Here is an 18,124-nt window from a genome sequence, read left to right as displayed (position 1 = left end):
ATCGACCCCGCCATCCCGCCGTCCCGCTCGGTGACCGGAGACGCAGTCGGGAACGCGACTGATCAGGCTACCGAGCCCGGCCGCAGAGCGAAGTCGGTGCGGTTCGAGGCCTCAGAAAGGGACATGCAGCAGCGGCGGTGGCGCTGACTCAGCCCGGCCTCCCTGCAGTCCCCCTGGCAGCCACAGCAGCCACACGCGCGGGCGGCTAGGCCACACGCCTCCCCCGCCCTCGGCCCCACCCGGTCGCACCCTAAGCCGCGCGGCGTCACAGAGCGCATGCGTGCCGCGGGGGATGCCGGGAGCGCGCAGTGGCGGCAGCAGCGGCGACGGCAGTAACAGCGGCAGCTACAGCGGGGACGCGAGCGGGGCGGTGACGGTGTGGGAGGTGGTCTCACTCTTGGGAAAACTGCTGGGCACCGTCGCCGCGCTGAAGGTGGTTCTGTACCTGCTCCGAGTGTGCTTAGCGATGGCCTGGAAATCCGGCGGCGCCAGCCACTCGGAGCTAATCCACAATCTCCGCAGTAAGTGCCACCTCCGCCCGTTGTAGGGCAGCTGGGGCAGGCTGGGCCTGGACCGCGTCCCCCTGGGCCGTCTGGAACGTTCTCTCTGCCCCCGCGCGCCTGTTGGAGGGCTTCGGCGCAGAGTTGCCCCAGTAGTCCCGAACGGCGTGCGCTTGCAATCGCCCCCCTCGGGACCTGTCACTCGTCGACGACGTGGACTGGAAGGGGAGAGAAAGAGCCAGGGGCCGCTGCTGGTGGGGACAGGGGCAGTCGTCTCCCTGCAGGCCCTGGGGGAGGGAGGGCAGTACAGGTGGTGCTGCTGTCACTCAGGTCCGCGCCCGGGTCCGGCTTGTGAGGGGCGTGCCTTCGGGGTGGGAGCGTGTGGGCTAGGCCTTGTAGAGAGAGTGGGCTGGCGCTCAGGAGACCCCACGCTCGTCCCCTGCATTTTTCTCACCTTCCTCCTCCATAATCAACCTCGCTGCGAGCTTTCCCTCTTATGCAGCCTCCCCCGCCCTCCGTTTTTTCCCCTGGAGGGAGATGCCACTGTCTGATACAGGCGAGGGGAGGAAGATGAGAGTATTGCCATTGCAGATGCTGGGAGAAATTTCTCGGGCGGCTGTCCAGTGGAAAGCTCCGTAGGGGGCGGAGAAAGAACAGAGGATGCTGTTCTTGAGAGACTTGTGTTTCAGGAGCCTTTACAGGTCCTGGATCAACAAAAGGTTGCGTGTCTAATGTTCCAACTTTCTTCAGGGCTACCATAGGCTTTAAAAACCTTGTGTGGAGTTTCTTTATATCACTCTCTTATTGTATTCCTTCTTCTGATGATAATTTTAGGGTAGGATGATTGCTGTGTCACTTTCTTTTTTTAAATCGAAATATAGCGTCCCCGTTTTGTTGGAAGACTACAAGGGCCACAGTCTATAATAATCTCACTGGTCAGAATTTATAACACTCTTTGCTACTAACTTTGCAGTAATCATATCTTGCCACATGGTATTTTTAATTGTCCTGTGTTACTTAGCTTTTCATGTGTTTGTCTTATCTCCCAACTCGATTTGTAATTTCCTTAAGGGCTGGCACCATTAAATTTTTTTTTTGGCCGGGCTCGTTGGCTCACGCCTGTAATCCAGCACTTTGGGAGGCCCAGGCGGGTGGATTATTTGAGTTCAGGAGTTCGAGACCAGCCAGGCCGACATGGTGAAACCCCGTCTCTACTAAAAATACAAAAATTAGCCAGACATGATGGTGCATGCCTGTAATCCCAGCTACTTGGGAGGCTGAGGCAGGAGAATCGCGTGAACCTGGGAGGCAGAGGTTGCAGTGTGAGCCAAGATCTTACCACTGCACTCCAGCCTGGGCCACAAGGGCAGAAACTCCATCTCAAAAAAGGAAAAAATTTTTTTAAACTTCTCTAAGAATTTAATAGTCATCCCTTTTTTTCATAAATGCCCATTAAGTGTCCGTTATATGCCTAAATCTGTGCTAGACAGACCAAGGTGGCTGAGAGAAATTAGGAGTACTGTTTGGCACATGGTTGGTACTTTTTTTTTCTTTTTTGAGACGGAGTCTCGGTCTGTAACCCAGACTGGAGTGCAATGGCACGGTGTTTGCTCACGCAACCTCCGCCTCCTAGGTTCAAACAATTGTTTTGTCTCAGCCTCCCGAGTAGCTGGGACTACAGGCACCTGCCAGCACACCTGGCTAATTTTTGTATTTTTAGTAGAAAAGGGGTTTCACTATGTTGGCCAGGCTGGTGTCGAACTCCTGACGTCGTGATCCGCCCACCTTGGGCTCCCAAAGTGCTGGGATTATAGGCGTGAGCCACCGTGCCTGGCCAGTATTTAATATATTAGTCATTTTCAATTTTTTTTGGTGGGGGGACAATACTTAATGTGGAAACTGACTCTTTAGTGTTTGGTAACAGAGAATGTTTGTTTGTTTATTTTTTTTGACAGGGTTTCACTGTCACCCAGGTTGGAGTGCAGTGGCCTGAGCTCGGCTCACTGCAACCCCTGCTTTTCGTGCTCTGCTCAAGCGATTTTCCCACTGCAGCCTCCTGAGTACAGGGGTACCACCGTGCCAGGCCAATTTTTGTAGGTATTTTCTTTTTCTGATAGTTTATGAGATGGGGTCTTGCTATGTTGCCCAGGCTGGTCTTTAACTCCTGGACTCAAGCGATTTGTTGGACTCAGACTCCCAAAATTTTGGGATTACAGGGGTGAGCCACTACATCTGGCCATGGTGAATGTTTAGATGTTAACTTTTTTTTTTTCTTTTTTTGAGATGGAGTTGTGCTCTTGTTGCCCAAGTGGAGTGGAGTGCAATGGTGCAATCTTGGCTCACTGCAACCTCTGCCTCCTGAGTTCAAGCAATTATTCTGCCTCAGCCTCCCGAGTAGCTGGGATTACAGGCGCGTGCCACCACGCCCGGCTAATTTTTTGTATTTTTAGTAGAAACAGGGTTTCACCGTGTTAGCCAGGCTGGTATCAAACTCTTGACCTAAGGTGATCTGCCTGCTTTGGCCTGTCAAAGTGCTTGAATTACAGGCATGAGCCACTGCGCCCAGCCTAGATGTCAATGTTTTGTCAAGCATTGTCAGGTTCATTTTATGGAATGATGCTTGATTGGAAATGGACATTTATGTGGTACAACAGTAGTATGAAGTATGATTTGGGTTCTCGTGGATGGCACATAAGCTTAATATGTTGTAAATATTTTTGTGAAATCCCTTAACATAATCTCAGTACCTTCTATTGCAGTATATGTACCTGAAACATTTTGTACACAAGTTGTGATTAAGTAATTTTCCACCAGTAGATTATCATACTAGGCACTTGCCTGTAGCAGAAATTTGTGATCAATCAGGCTCTTAAAGTCTCTCCTTTCTGGGCCAAATTTGTGGTAAGCCAAGACTAGGTAGATCTTTTCCCAGTGGTTTTATAATCACTTTAATGTATTGCAGTTCTGTTCTTAGCTGAAATTTCTAAGGATGTTTTTCTGTCAGAAAATTTAATAAGGAATATTTAGCATACATAGATGTTGATTTTGCAAATAGTTTTATACTAGATTTATGAGGAAATTAGAGTAGTATAGTTGTTTAGCTTCTTTTGTAACACTTGTGCAACTTTAGTTTCAACTTCTTGCTGAGGTAATTCTAGCTAATAGATTTCTTTTTATTAGCTTATTATAAAAGTAATATTTGCTCATGTGAAAATTGCAATTGACATAAAATTTGAAAATACTGCCTTCCTCATTATTCTACTGTGTATATTCTTTCTAAGTTAAAGGTCTTTAATTGAAATCTTAGAAAAATATAAAAATGTGATTATGTTGATGTTGAAATGAAAAGGGGCCTGCTTACTGGAAGAGGAAGGAAATTACGGTTTTAATTTTTTTTTTTTTTTGAGACAGAGTTTCGCTCTTGTTGCCCAGGCTGGAGTGCAAAGGTGCGATCTTGGCTCACCACAACCTCCACCTCCTGGGTTCAAGCAGTTGTCCCGCCTCAGCCTCCCAAGTAGCTGGGATTACAGGCATGTGCCACCACACCCAGCTAGTTTTGCATTTTTAGTAGAGATGAGGTTTCTCCATGTTGGTCAGGCTGGTCTTGAACTCCCACCCTTAGATTATTCACCTGCCTCAGCCTCCCAAAGTGCTAGGATTAAAGATGTGAGCCACCGCGCCTGGCCAATGGTTTTTTTTTGTTTGTTTTTTTTGTTTATTTTTAAGAAGTGAAGCTTAATATAATTTGTTAAGAATATTTTGTTTTCCTTTTGTATTAGAATCCATCATAACAGCAATATGGTTGTCTAATTTCATAGTTGATGCATCATTTATAGAATATTTCAGATTGTAATGGTTGATTTTTTATGTCATGGCTTATATCATAACCACTCTTAAGTAACTTAGAACAGTGACTAAAACTTGAGCATGTTTCAAAATCTCCTGGATCACCTAGAGAGCTTGTCAAAACACAGATTGTTGGAGCTTGAGAATTTGTATTTCTAACAGATTTGTAAGTGGTGCCAGTGCTGGTCCAGGGACTACATTTTCAGAACCAGTGACATGTAGAATTGAAAATTATAAGGTTGAATTCTGCCAGCATTTCAGCTAAATCAGTTTTATGCTTTAGAATAATGTTGTAGAAAAAGCCTATAGCAGTCTTGCCCTATAGAGTGCTTCGTGATGTTCTCTATATTGTCCAGTGTGGTAGCCCTACTACTAGCTCCGTGTGGCATTTAACATTTGAAATGCGGACAACTGAAGAACTGAAATTCGATTCAGAGTCTCGCTCTGTCCCCCAGGCTGGAGTGCAGTGGCGCGATCTCCGCTCACTGCAAGCTCCGCCTCCCGGGTTCACGCCATTCTCCCGCCTCAGCCTCCGAGTAGCTGGGACTACAGGCGCCCGCCACCACGCCCGGCTAGTTTTTTTTTTTTTGGTATTTTTAGTAGAGACGGGGTTTCACCATGTTAGCCAGGATGGTCTCGATATCCTGACCTCGTGATCCACCCGCCTCGGCCTCCCAAAGTGCTGGGATTACAGGCTTGAGCCACCGCGCCCGGCCTCGATTCTTTTTTTAAATTAACTTAATGAAATAATCACATGTATCTAGTAGTTACCATATTGGACAGCACAGGTCTCTAGAAATGAAAAATACAATTATTTTATGATTATGGACTGGTAATGTGCTCATGAAACAAATTAGCTTAATTTAAAACAACTGTGAGCCTGCTTAATCCAGGGAATGTGACTATTTAAATAATGTTTATATTAAAGTTTAGTTCCTACTTGTATTGAGATAATTTCAAGCCATGGTAAAATTTAGGAAGAGAGCCGAAGTAGTTGAGGTGATGTTCTGGAGCAGGGGTATTTAAACCAGAGGGTTTGTGGGAGGTTAACTTAATGGATAGGCTTCAAATGCTATACAGTAGTCCCTCCCTTATCCCATGGTTTTGCTTTCTGAAGTTTCAGTTACCCCAAGTCAACTGAGGTCTGAAAATATTGAATGGAAAATTCCTGAAATAAGCAATTCATGAGTTTTAAATTGTGTGCCATTCTGAATAGCATGAGGAACTCTCTGGATGTCCCACTTCATCCTGCCTGTGACATGAATCATCCCTTTGTTCAGCATATCCATGCTGTCTACACTACCTGCCCATTTGTCACTTAGTAGCCTATTTGGTTAGCAGTGACTGTCACAGTATCACAGGGCTTGTGTCCAAAAAATCCTTGTTTTACTTAATAATGGACCCAAAGTGCAAGAATAATGGTGCTGGCATGTAATTATACTTGTTCTATTTTATTATTCATTATTTTTGTTAATTTCTTAATTGTGCCTAATTTATAAGCTAAACTTTATTATAGGTATGTTATATATAGGAAGCAAACAACATACAGATGTCAGATCCCTGACTTAACAGTAGTTTGACTTAAAAGTTTTTTACGTTACTGGATGTAAACCTGTCATAAGGGACATAAACCTGTTATAAGTTAAGGAGGGCTGAGTGCGATGGCTCACACCTGTAATCTCAGAACTTTGGGAGTCTGAGGCAGGAGGATCGCTTCAATCCAGGAGTTCGAGACCAGCCTAGGCAACATAGTGAGAATAACATTTGTCATTTTCTCTACAAAAAATAAACAAAAGTAGCTGGGCGTTGTGGTGCATGCCTATACTCTCAGCTACGTGGGAGGCTGAGATGGGAGGATCACTTGAGCCCGAGAGATTGAGGGTACAGTGAGCCAAGATTATGTCACTGCACTCAAGCCTGGGTGGTGGAGCAATACCTTGTCTCCAAAAATAATAATAATTACAAAAAAAAGTTGAGCATCTGTATGGGCTGTATGGGCTTTGGTACTGTATACGGTTTTAGGCATCTATTAAGGGTCTTGGACTGTATTCCCTGTGAATAAAGGGAAACTACTGTACTGAACACTGAAAGCAATTGTTCTTTTTTCTATTTTTATTTGTAAAAATAATTCAGTCCATTCCCCAATACATCAATTGTTTCTACTTATGTTTCTTTTGCATTCTTGACTTTGTCACTTTACATATATAATGTTTATAGAATTTGTCATTCAGTCAGCTGATATTTGAGTGCTTTCTATATGACAGGCACTGAGGATATAGCAGTGAACAAAACAAACATCCACTCCCTCTTGTAGCTTCTAATGGGAGCAGCCAAGTATAGTATGTCACATGATAAGTGACAAAGTAGGGAGGGAGGACAGAGTGTGTGGGGCAGTAGGTTTATAGTTGTAGAGAAGGCCTCAGTAAGGTATCATTTGACCAGAGACTTGCTGGAGGAGTAGACAGAGATCATGCAGGTAGACTTGGGATAAGCATTCCAGGCAGAAGAAATAGCAAATTCCAGATTTGGATTTAGGGTGTGGGAGAAAGATTGGAGGCAAGGATCCAACACCAAGGTTTTAGGTCTTGGCAACTGGAATGATTTGCCATATTCTAAATTGGAAATGGTGAGTGAGTGAGCAGCCATGTTTATTCTGTGAGGAGGGGACTGTGAGAGATCAGGAGATTATTTTGAGGAATGCTTTTCTTATAAGACATTTAAGTCAAGATCTTTAGTAGGCATTTGAATATCCAAGAATTATGATGATTTGTAGTTTTATATCCTAAAAGCATTTACTTTTGTAAATAAGGAAATTATTTTCTAATTCTATCTACAGCACCAGTTCTTAGCCACTAGTAGGTGTTGCTACTAGAAAAGAGCACTTACTGTTTCCTTTTTTTTTTGAGACAGAGCCTCTCTCTGTCACCCAAGCCTCCAGCTGCAGTGGCATGATCTTGGCTCACTGCAACCTCTGTATCCCGGGTTCAAGCAATCCCCCCACCTCAGCCTCCTGAGTAACTGGGACTACAGGTGCACACCACCATGCCTGGCTATTTTTTTTTTTTTTTTTTGGTAGAGATGGGGTTTCGCCATGTTGCCTAGACTGTTCTCGAACCCCTGGGCTCAAATGATCCACCCGCTTCTGTCTCCAATAATGCTGGGATTACAGGCATGAGCCACTGCGCCCAGCCAGCATTTAGTCTTTATATTCCATCACTTTTGTATGTACATGGGAAAAATATAACCAGCTAGTAAAATCCTAAGAAATTGAGGCCTCAGAGTTCAGAAGATACCTTCTCATTTTGACTTATTTTAAGCCAGTCTTATGGATAGGTACTAGTAAGTAAACTTAAAATCCTGTGTGTATGTTTAAATTTAAATTATATAAAAATAAATAAAATTGGCTGGGTGTGGTGGCTCATGCCTGTAATCCTAGCACTTTGGGAGGCTAAGGTGGGTGGATCACCTGAGGTCAGGAGTACGAGATCAGCCTGGCCAACAACGCGAAACCCCATCTCTACTAAAAATACAAAAATTAGCTGGGCATGGTGGCAGGAGTCTGTAATCCCAGCTACTCGGAGGCTGAGGCAGGAGAATCGCTTGAACCCAGGGGACGGAGGTTGCAGTGACCCGAGATCACTCCATTGCACTGCAGCCTGGGTGAAAGAGTGAAACTGTCTCAAATAATTAAATAAATAAAATTAAAAATTTTTATCTTTAGTCATACTAGCCACATTTCAGGAGCTCAGTAGCCACATGGAGTTAGTGACCACCCTATTGGACAGTGCAGATAGAGAACAGATCTGCCATCACTGAAGGTGCTTTTGGGTTGCAGTAGATCTTGATGCTTGGCTGTATTACATTCTAGTTAACAAGATCTTAGGCTGTAGGAGGGGAAAGATTCAATTGTGCTGTTACAAAAATATTTTTATTAATACTATATTTAGCTTTGGTTAAATGCTTTCAGGGTGGCAATGTAAAACTAAAGATTATCGGATAAGGGCGATGAAGATAACAAGAGGATCAGCATCTTACATGGTGCTTTGAAGGGATTGAGGTGGTTTGGTTTAGCAAAGGCTTTATGGAGCAGTGGTGTTTAAATGTGAAGAAATGTCGTGTAGTGGAGGGTCAAGCCAGGACAAATGGGAGGCAGATTTTGGCTCATTATAATTAAGTATTCAGAAGGCTATCCTAATAATCAAAGAGTTGGCTTTGAAAAAGTGTTTTCTGTCACCGAATATGTTGAAGCAAAGAATGGTTGACCATTTCACTGTAAGGGATCTTGTAGAAGGGATTTTGTCATCAGATTTGAATGTACGCTAGATCTCTAGGAACCCTTCCAAATCTAAGATTCTGTGATTCCCCCACCCCCCCCGCCAAGTGGTCCTTTGTACCTAGATTTTATGATTTTAAAAAATGTTTTATTTTATTTTTTGAGACAGAGTCTCACTCTGTTGCCCAAGCTGATGTGCAGTGGCGTGATCTCGGCTCACTGCAACCTTTGCCTCTCTGGTTCAAGTGATGCCTCAGCCTCCCGAGTAGCTGGGACTACAGGCATGTGCCACCATACCCAGCTAATTTCTGTACTTTTTGTAGAGATGGGGTTTCACCATGTTGGCCAGGATGGCCTTGAACTCCTGACCTCAAGTGATCCGCCCGACTCGGCCTCCCAAAGTGCTAGGATTACAGGAATGAGCCACTGTGCCCGACCAATTTATTTTTCTGTCTTTTTTTTTCCTGAGACGGAGTCTTGCTGTGTTGCCCAGGCTGGAGTACAGTGGTACAATCTCAGCTCACTGCAACCTCCACCTCCCCGGTTGAAGCAATAGTCCTACCTCAGCCTCCTGAGTAGCTAGGATTACAGGCATATGCCCCACCACACCTGACTAATTTTTGTATCTTTAGTAGACAGGGGGTTTCACCATGTTGGCCAGGCTGGTCTCAAACTCCTGACTTTGTGATCTGCCCGCCTTGGCCTCCCAAAAGTGCTGGGATTACAGGCTACTGCGCCTGGCCCAAGGTTTTTTTTTTAAAATAGGGTATGGATTGCATGAAATTACTTGTGAAGTGTATGTGTTTTAGTAGCCAGCTACAGAAGTTTAACTTCTTTTTTTTTTTTTTTTTTTGAGATGGAGTCTTGCTCTGTTGCCCAGGCTGGAGTGCAGTGGCGCGATCTCGGCTCACTGCAAGCTCCGCCTCCTGGGTTCACGCCATTCTTTTGCCTCAGTCTCCCGAGTAGCTGGGACTACAGGCGCCCGCCACCGCGCCCGGCTAATTTTTTGTATTTTTAGTAGAGACGGGGTTTCACCATGGTCTCGATCTCCTGACCTTGTGATCTGCCCGCCTTGGCCTCCCAAAGTGCTGGGATTACAGGCGTGAGCCACCGCGCCCGGCAGAAGTTTAACTTCTAATGTTACCTGCATTTTAAGTTTTGTATAACATTGTAGTTTGTTAGTGATGTAAAGGCATCCAAGGAACATATCCTCCTTTGAGAAATAACATTTAAATACTATGTAAATTAAAAGTTATTAAGGTATAGTGAGAGAACCATATTTTCCCCCCATTGGTTGGCAGAGAAAAGTACATATTTTAAAATAATCTCTGGTACTTAGAGAATGTGCTTTACCATAACTTGCCATCACATAAAATTCTTCCTTAATTATATTGTGAATTTTTTTTTTTCTTTTTTGAGACAGAGTTTTGCTCTTGTTGCCCAGGCTAGAGTACAGTGGCGCCATCTTGGCTCACCACAACCTTCGCCTCCCGGGTTCAAGTGATTCTCCTACCTCAGCCTCCCGAATAGTTGGGATTACAGGCATGCGCCACCATGCCCAGTTAGTTTTTGTATTTTTAGTAGAGATGGGGTTTCACCAAGTTGGCCAGGATGGTCTCAATCTCTTGACCTCGTGATCTGCCTGCCTCGGCCTCCCAAAATGCTGGGATTACAGGCGTGAGCCACCGTGCCTGGCCATATTGTGAATTTAAAACTAATTCCTTTCAGACTTTTTCAGTACAGGAAGTACTTTGGGAGTGTCTCAAGCTTCTACTTAGTATCTGTCATGCCTAATCATTCTGAATGGGAAGAAAAAGGTGAAAGTTTTGTTAATTTCTTACTGTTTTTCCAGACATGTTGATAGCAGAGAAGAAATGTAGGGTAGATGATTAACAGCTATCCAAGTCTTATAAACTAATATAATAAGGTAATATTTCTTTTATTGAGATGTAACCTTGTAACAAGCTTAGAAAGTTTCTATATGACTTGAAATCCATCTGCAGCTTATCTCCTTCCTTCCTTCCTTCCTTCCTTCCTTCCTTCCTTCTTTCCTTCCTTCCTTTCTTCCTTCCTTTTTTTTTGAGATGGAGTTTTGTTCTTGTTGCCCAGGCTGGAGTGCAATGGCGGGATCTCAATTCACTGCAACCTCTGCCTCCCTTGTTCAAGCAATTCTCCTGTTTCAACCTCCCAAGTAGCAGAGATTACGGGCACCCGCCACCACATCTGGCTAATTTTTATATTTTTAGTAGAGACAGGGTTTAACCATGTTGACCAGGCTGGTCTCAAACTCCTGACCTCAGGTAATCCATCCACCTCGGCCTCCCAAAGTGTTGGGATTATAGGCGTGAGCCACCGCACCAGGCCTGTTTTCTTACCTGTATTTTCAGTGCTTCATACCAACACAGGCCCTCTTTATTTTTTCATTTCTGCCAGAGTTTTCAGCATTTTTCTATTCCCCCAGATCGTATATCTTAGAATAATCACTGATTCTTTCAGACTGTCATCAGATTAACTCAGCAGTTCCTACAAATGCCTTTCATAGCCATCCGTTTCACCGTATTTTCATTGATACCATCCCAGCCCAAGTTCGTAGTTGAAACTTAAGAGTAACGTACCTGGTATCTGATTGGTTGTCATACTTTTCAGTTTCCGTCCCTTTAGATCCAATCCATTCTACACATTATACTGATTTTCCTAGTGTACCGATTTCTGTGTTGTCACTTTGCTGCTTAGGTTTCTTAATGCTTACTGTATCAGGTGTAAACACCTTTTGCTTAGCTTTCCAGGCCTTTTTAGAGTCTTACATAGCTTACTCCCATGCTCCAACTCCAATCCTGTTCTTCAGGCTGGTCTTATTTACCTCTTCATATGCTTTGTGCATGAGGGTACATTGTTCAGTTGCTATAACAAAGACCAAACAATACTTTAAACAAAATAAAAGTTTCTCTCTCCCATATCAATCCAAACAGTTCAAGGCTAATACGGTGGTTCTATGGTGCTGAAGACCTAGACTCCTCTCTTGTTGCTCTGCTCTTTCCCTCATCTGCAAGGTTAAAGATAGTTTACCTTCACCATTTCCTTCTTCCAGCCAATGGGGAGGCAAGCAGGAGAAAAAGGAAAACACCCATTCCTTTTAAGAGCATGATCTGGGCCGGGCACAGTGAGCGCCTGTAATCCCAGCACTTTTGGAGGCCGAGGTGGGCGGATCATGAGGTCAGGAGATCAAGACCATCCTGGCCAACATGGTGAAACCCTGTCTCTACTAAAAATACAAAAAATATCTGGGCATGGTGGCGCATGCCTGTAATCCCAGCTGCTCGGAAGGCTGAGGTAGGACAATCGCTTGAACCAGGGTGTCGGAGGTTGCAGTGAGCTGAGATCGTGCCATTGCACTCCAGCCTGGCAACAGAGCAAGACTCCATCTCAAAAAACAAACAAACAAAAAACAAAAAGAGCATGATCTGGAAGTTGTATCCATAATTTTTACATATGTTCCATTGACAAGAACTTAATTGGAAGGATTCACATAATCACAGGGAGACTAATTGGGAATGCACCCAAAATAATTATGTTGCTATATACTGGATTATAGAGGATGCAGGTAAAAAGAAAATTGTGTGTGTGTGTGTGTGTATATATATATATATACACACACACACATATATAAAACTATGATATAATTATGTGAAGGAAGGGGATAGGTTTGTATTGTTGTAAATATCCATCTTGGTGGGAGGTCAGCAGATGATGTCTAAAGTAGATAAAATGCAAAATATATGTGTACACACACACACACACACACATACATACATAAAATAAAATTCTATCACTATGAAAGTAAAGGAGTCCTTGCTGTATCTTGCTAATTGTAAGGGTGGGGTGTGTGTGTGTGTGTGTATACATATATATACACGCATACATACTATCTATGATAGGTTAGGATAATTGAGAATATTAATTTTTAATCAAGTAATATATGTATATATTTAAAAGATACAGAATAAGATGAGCTTATAATGAAAAACAACATTCTTCCCCATTCCCCAACTCATTGCTTAGAGTGCACCACTTTTAACTGTTTTTGGTTCTTGTGATTGCCTTCATATCTCTAAATCATATGCTTAAATTGATGTTTCGTGGTTTTTTTTGTGTGTGTGTGAGCCAAAGATTTATCTGTTCATTTCTTGCATTTATCTACTTTAGACGTCATCTGCTGACCTCCTGCCAAGATGGATGAGTATTTACACAATACAAACCTGTCCCCTTCCTTCATATAGTTGTATCATAGTTTTTGATTCCTCTTTTGTGGTTACCTTTGTAACTTTGAGTAATAGACTTTAACCTCTATTTCTTGTTCCGTAATTTATAAACTGACTCTACCTCTTAACCCATCTACTTGGTAAGAAAGGGTATTAGGGAGTTCCTGCTCTCATTTCCTAATTGATAGACAGTTCTTTTACATTGTCAGAGTTGATAACATTTACATTTTGTTTTCAGCAGTAAATAAATCTTATGCACTTTGTTGTTGATTTCAAAAGTTGAAAGTCAGTAGCCATCATTCATATTTATGACTATATCCATACTTTGCTGAACTATGTAGTGTATTGAGTTTGTTCCCTGCCCTTTGTTGTATTACAGGCTTTTCTTTTTTTTTTTTTTTTTTTTTGGCAGTTTTCAGACTGCAGCAAATCTTTTATTACAAATAATAAATCTCTCCATAATGTCTCAAACAGTATCAAACACCATTTCATATCTCTAACACAGAGCAGAGTCGAGAACCGAGTGAGAAGTGTTACATTTCAAGCATCTGATCACATCACATGGTGACCAGGTAAAGCTTAGATGTCATTTTCCCACATTATCCAACTGTGCATCTCAAACATAGCCTCGTCTCAGTAAAGACGAAAGTTTCTATTTCATACTGTTAAGTGCGGGAAGTTGAGAGAGATACAAATCCAGTGAAAACACATTAATCTCAATTCAACTCAGTTAAAAAAAAAAAAGCAAATTTAAATTAGTTTTTTTCAGAGAAGAAAGGGAAAGGAGTCCATGGGGTTAAGAGTCAAAACTGTGACAACGGTTGGCAGCTATACCTGGCATGTTGTAGCTCTGGAAACTATCTGTCATATGATATTTTAAAATAAAGTGGCTTTTGTGGATTTTTTCTTTTTTGGTATTGTAAACATGTACTGTTTAATATTACCCGAATTTAATTTAAAACATGTTTGCAAACAAAACAAAATTAAAAGCCTTTAAGGCAAACCTCCCCTTAAGGAAAAAAGTCATTTGTTATAAAATTGTGAGGATACCCACGCAAGACCCCACTTAAGATTCGTCAGCATGAACTTGAGAGCTTTTGTCCACTGCTCCTCAGAGTTAAACTGGGTTTTGATGGAATAGGAGCCACCGCTGCCTCCTGTGTCTTCAATCTTAGAATTACAGGCTTTTCTACTGTTGAAGACTTTCTACTATAAGAAGACTTTCTACTATTGAAGGCCTTTCTACTATTGAAGAATGTTTTTCCTTTTTTTTTTTAACACTTCATTAGTTGCTTGAAATCTTGCCACATTTTAGTTTTCTTCATATGTAAATCATAACTCTTATATAGTGTTTTTGTGTTTTTCCTGGAATTTGATTTATCCTGTGTGCCCGTTTTCACCCATGCTTCAATTTGGGAAAAGAAACATTTTTCTTAACATGACCCTAATTTTTTCAAGGTTTTTATTATTTGGCTGATAGCTTGGATTCTATTGCATTATCCTTTTTGAATCCTGTTTTCACTTGAATCATTGCATATTTGGACCAACATTAGCCATTATTATAATCATTTAATTACGATCTTTAGACCCTAGGTTGGCAAGCAGATTGGGTATGGGTGGCTCTCAAGTTGTTCTCTATTTCAAAAAAGCCTAATGGTAATTGCATGTTTACCCCTAATTAGCCTGTGCATGCAAACTAAAACGTCAAATTACTTTTCTGTTTGTTAGAAATATTTTAGGGTGCTGGCAGTTGTATATATCATAGATTACCAGTGATAGAAAAATGGTTTAATAACTTAGTAAATATATAATAGTTTGGTTTAAGCATCTTTTAAAACATGGGATCCTGGGCAAAAATAAATAATAAGGAAGTTGTGAAAATTTTTGGAAACCACCCAGTAATGCCTAAAAAAGTTTTATTCTGAGCCTTGATGGGTTCAGCTTTTTAATAAATGACTGATGGCATGCTATTAATAACAATTTCGAGTTTTTAGTAAATTCCATATGCCTTCATATCTATAGAGCCAAAGAAGCTCACATAAATTTGATAGAAGTATCTTATCGAGCTTGAAGGAAATGATTTCTTTAATTTACTTTGATTTTTAGAATGTACCTCAAGTACAGTCTTTAAGATGTCACACTTAAGTGTCCATCTAGAGAGGAAAGAATACAGTGAATATGATGATGGTTTCAAAAATTGATGAATATTTGGCAGTGTTGAGTGAAGCTGCCTAACCTGAAAAAAATAAGGCTTGAGGTAGTCATGATTTATCTTTATGTAAAAAATAGTTGACCAGATAGAAATTCAATATATTCTTTGTGGCTTCAGAGAATAACACTAAGGGTTTCATGTGAGTGAATTATAAAAAGAGAGATTTATCTTAATACAGAGAAATTGTCTAATAATCGGAATGGTCTGAATGAGCTAGTAAGAACCACAATAATGGAACTCTTTTAGAAGAGAATATGGTACCAATTTATGAAGTTAGACTTGATGGCTCCTAAAACCTCTTGTGACCTTGAGAGTCTATGAATCACCCTCTGGAATTTAAATTAATTTCAGGGAAATGAACCACTCAAGAACTATTTTGGGAAACAGTAGAACTCACTAAGCTATTTGAATATGTTAGTAGCAGTATAGTGAAGTGATCATAGAACTCTAACATCTTTTTTTTTTTTTTTTTTTTTGAGGCGGAGTCTCGCTCTGTCGCCCGGACTGGAGTGCAGTGGCCAGATCTCAGCTCACTGCAAGCTCCGCCTCCCAGGTTTACACCATTCTCCTGCCTCAGCCTCCCAAGTAGCTGGGACTACAGGCGCCCGCCACCTCGCCCGGCTAGTTTTTGTATTTTTAGTAGAGACGGGGTTTCACTGTGTTAGCCAGGATGGTCTCGATCTCCTGACCTCGTGATCCGCCCGTCTCGGCCTCCCAAAGTGCTAGGATTACAGGCTTGAGCCACCGCGCCCGGCCAGAACTCTAACATCTTAATTTGAATAACCCTACCTCTTATTTGCTCTGTTATCTTGGACTACTTAACTACTCTTTCTAACCTCAATGTTATGATCTGTCAAATGACATAATAATAGTACCTACTTTATAGGCTTGAGAAAACATAAGATTCTGTTTATTAGAACTGTATCTTTCACATGGTAAACACTCAGCAAATATCACTGCTATTACTACTCCGCTTTTAAAACTTAAAAAAAAAATGCTTTCAGGCTAGGGACAGGGGCTCACGCCTGTAATCTAAGCTGAGGTGGGAGGATCACTTGACGCCAGGAATTTGAGACCAGCCTGGGCAACATTGCAAGACACACTCTCTAAAAAAAAAACTTTTTTTTTTTTTTTTTTTGAGACGGAGTCTCACTCTGTCCACCAGGCTGGAGTGCAGTGGCGCGATCTCAGTTCACTGCAAGCTCCGCCTCCCGGGTTTACACCATTCTCCTGCCTCAGCCTCCCAAGTAGCTGGGACTACAGGCGCCCGCCACCGCGTCCGGCTAAGTTTTTGTATTTTTAGTAGAGACGGGGTTTCACCGTGGTCTCGATCTCCTGACCTTGTGATCTGCCCGCCTCGGCCTCCCAAAGTGCTGGGATTACAGGCGTGAGCCACCACGCCCGGCCAAAAAAAACTTTTAAAAATTAGCCAAGTGTGGTGGCATGCACATGTAGGCCTATGTGTTGGGGTGGCTAAGGCGGGAAGAGCACTGGAACTCAGGAGGCTGAGGTTATAGTAAGCTATGATGGTGCCACTGCACTCCAGCCTGGGCAACAAAGCCAGAGCATGTCTCTAAAAATAAAAAAATGGGGCTGGGTGCCGTGGCTCACGCCTGTAATCCCAGCACTTTGGGAGGCCGAGACGGGTGGATCCGAGTTTCACTCTTGTTGCCCAGGCTGGAGTGCAGTGGTGTGATCTCGGCTCACTGAAATCTCCACCTCCTGGGTTCAAGCGATTCTCCTGCCTCAGCCTCCTGAGTAGCTGGGATTACAGGCGCCCACCGCCATGCCTGGCTAATATTGTATTTTTAGTAGAGACAGAGTTTCACCATGTTGGTCAGGCTGGTCTCAAACTCCTGACCTCAGGTGATCCATCTGCCTCGTCCTCCCAAAGTGCTCGTATTACAGGTGTGAGCCATCATGCTCAGCAAAAAAAAAAAAAAAAAAAAACAAATTTAAAGTCAATTAACGACGCTATAAGAGGTATAAATACAAACTTTCCAAGTAACAATGAATATTTTTTAAAATCAGCAAAAAAGGCACATCAAATAGAGAAAACAATGTAAATAGTGATAAACTAGAAAAGACAAACTCATATGGTCTTTCCATTTTAAAATATAAATTTTGGATAAATTACCCAAATAGAAAACGTTATTTCTACACAAAGAAGTGTAGGCAACCTACCCAAAAAGGTCATTAGACTAAAACATTGAAAGCATTTTTTAATATTTTTTTTTTTTTTTTTTTTTTTTGAGACAGAGTCTCGCTCTGTCACCCAGGTTGGAGTACTGTGGCGCCATCTTGGCTCACTGCAAGCTCTGTCTCCCGGGTTCAAAAAATTTTTTTTTACTATCTGGTTTATCAGTATGAAATGGTATCCTTTGATTCCTTCTATTACCTATACAATAATCAGTGATCTAATTCTGCTTTCCCTTTTTTCCTCCTCCCATTGTTTTTAGTTGTATTCTTTCTACTTTGTCAGAGCATACAACATTTAAGTGCTATTATTTCACCCATGTTCCTATCCTTATTTTTGCCTTTGCTATACAATTGCATATGTGTCCTTTGCCAACATATCCCTGGTTATCTCTTGGTTAGATGAAACACATCCTCTAGAAGATTCCTCAGAAAGGGTTTGTGTGTGCAGCATTCTCTGAGTTCCTGCATATTCAAAATGGTTTTTTTCCTTCCTATAGCCTTGATATTTGAAGGACAGCTTGGCTGGGTATAAAATCCTTGGCTTACACTTAAAAAAATCAGCTTTATTGAGGCATAAATTATATAAAAATTCACCAGTTATAAGAATACAGTTTGAAAAATGTGACAAACAGAATGTGTAACCACCAACTTCATTATGATGTAGAACATGGGTCAGCAAACTACAGGCCACAGATCAAATTTGGCCTGCTGCCTGGTTTTATAAATTTTTATTGGAACACAGCCACACTTTCATTTATATAGTGTTTCTGGCTGTTCTTGCACCACAGTGGCAGTGTTTAGTAGTTGTAACAGAGATTATATGGCTTGCAAATCC

General features: G+C 42.0%; 1 protein-coding gene across 2 annotated transcripts in view; it reads left to right on the top strand.

The window, feature by feature from the left end:
• The first annotated feature begins 3 nt into the window (after positions 1–3).
• The window catches only part of PCMT1 (protein-L-isoaspartate (D-aspartate) O-methyltransferase), a 61,739-nt gene continuing 43,618 nt past the window's right edge, over positions 4–18,124 (top strand). For both annotated transcript variants that reach the window (XM_033235097.1, XM_033235098.1), the window contains exon 1: positions 4–521. In XM_033235097.1, coding sequence (XP_033090988.1) covers positions 293–521 — 229 coding nt within the window. In that variant the 5' untranslated portion in view covers positions 4–292. The remainder of the gene's footprint in view (positions 522–18,124) is intronic.

This window comes from Trachypithecus francoisi, unplaced genomic scaffold (genome assembly GCF_009764315.1).
Source record: "Trachypithecus francoisi isolate TF-2019V2 unplaced genomic scaffold, Tfra_2.0 Lachesis_group15, whole genome shotgun sequence".
Classification (NCBI taxonomy): domain Eukaryota; kingdom Metazoa; phylum Chordata; class Mammalia; order Primates; family Cercopithecidae; genus Trachypithecus; species Trachypithecus francoisi.
This window is presented reverse-complemented; position numbering and strand designations above follow the sequence as displayed.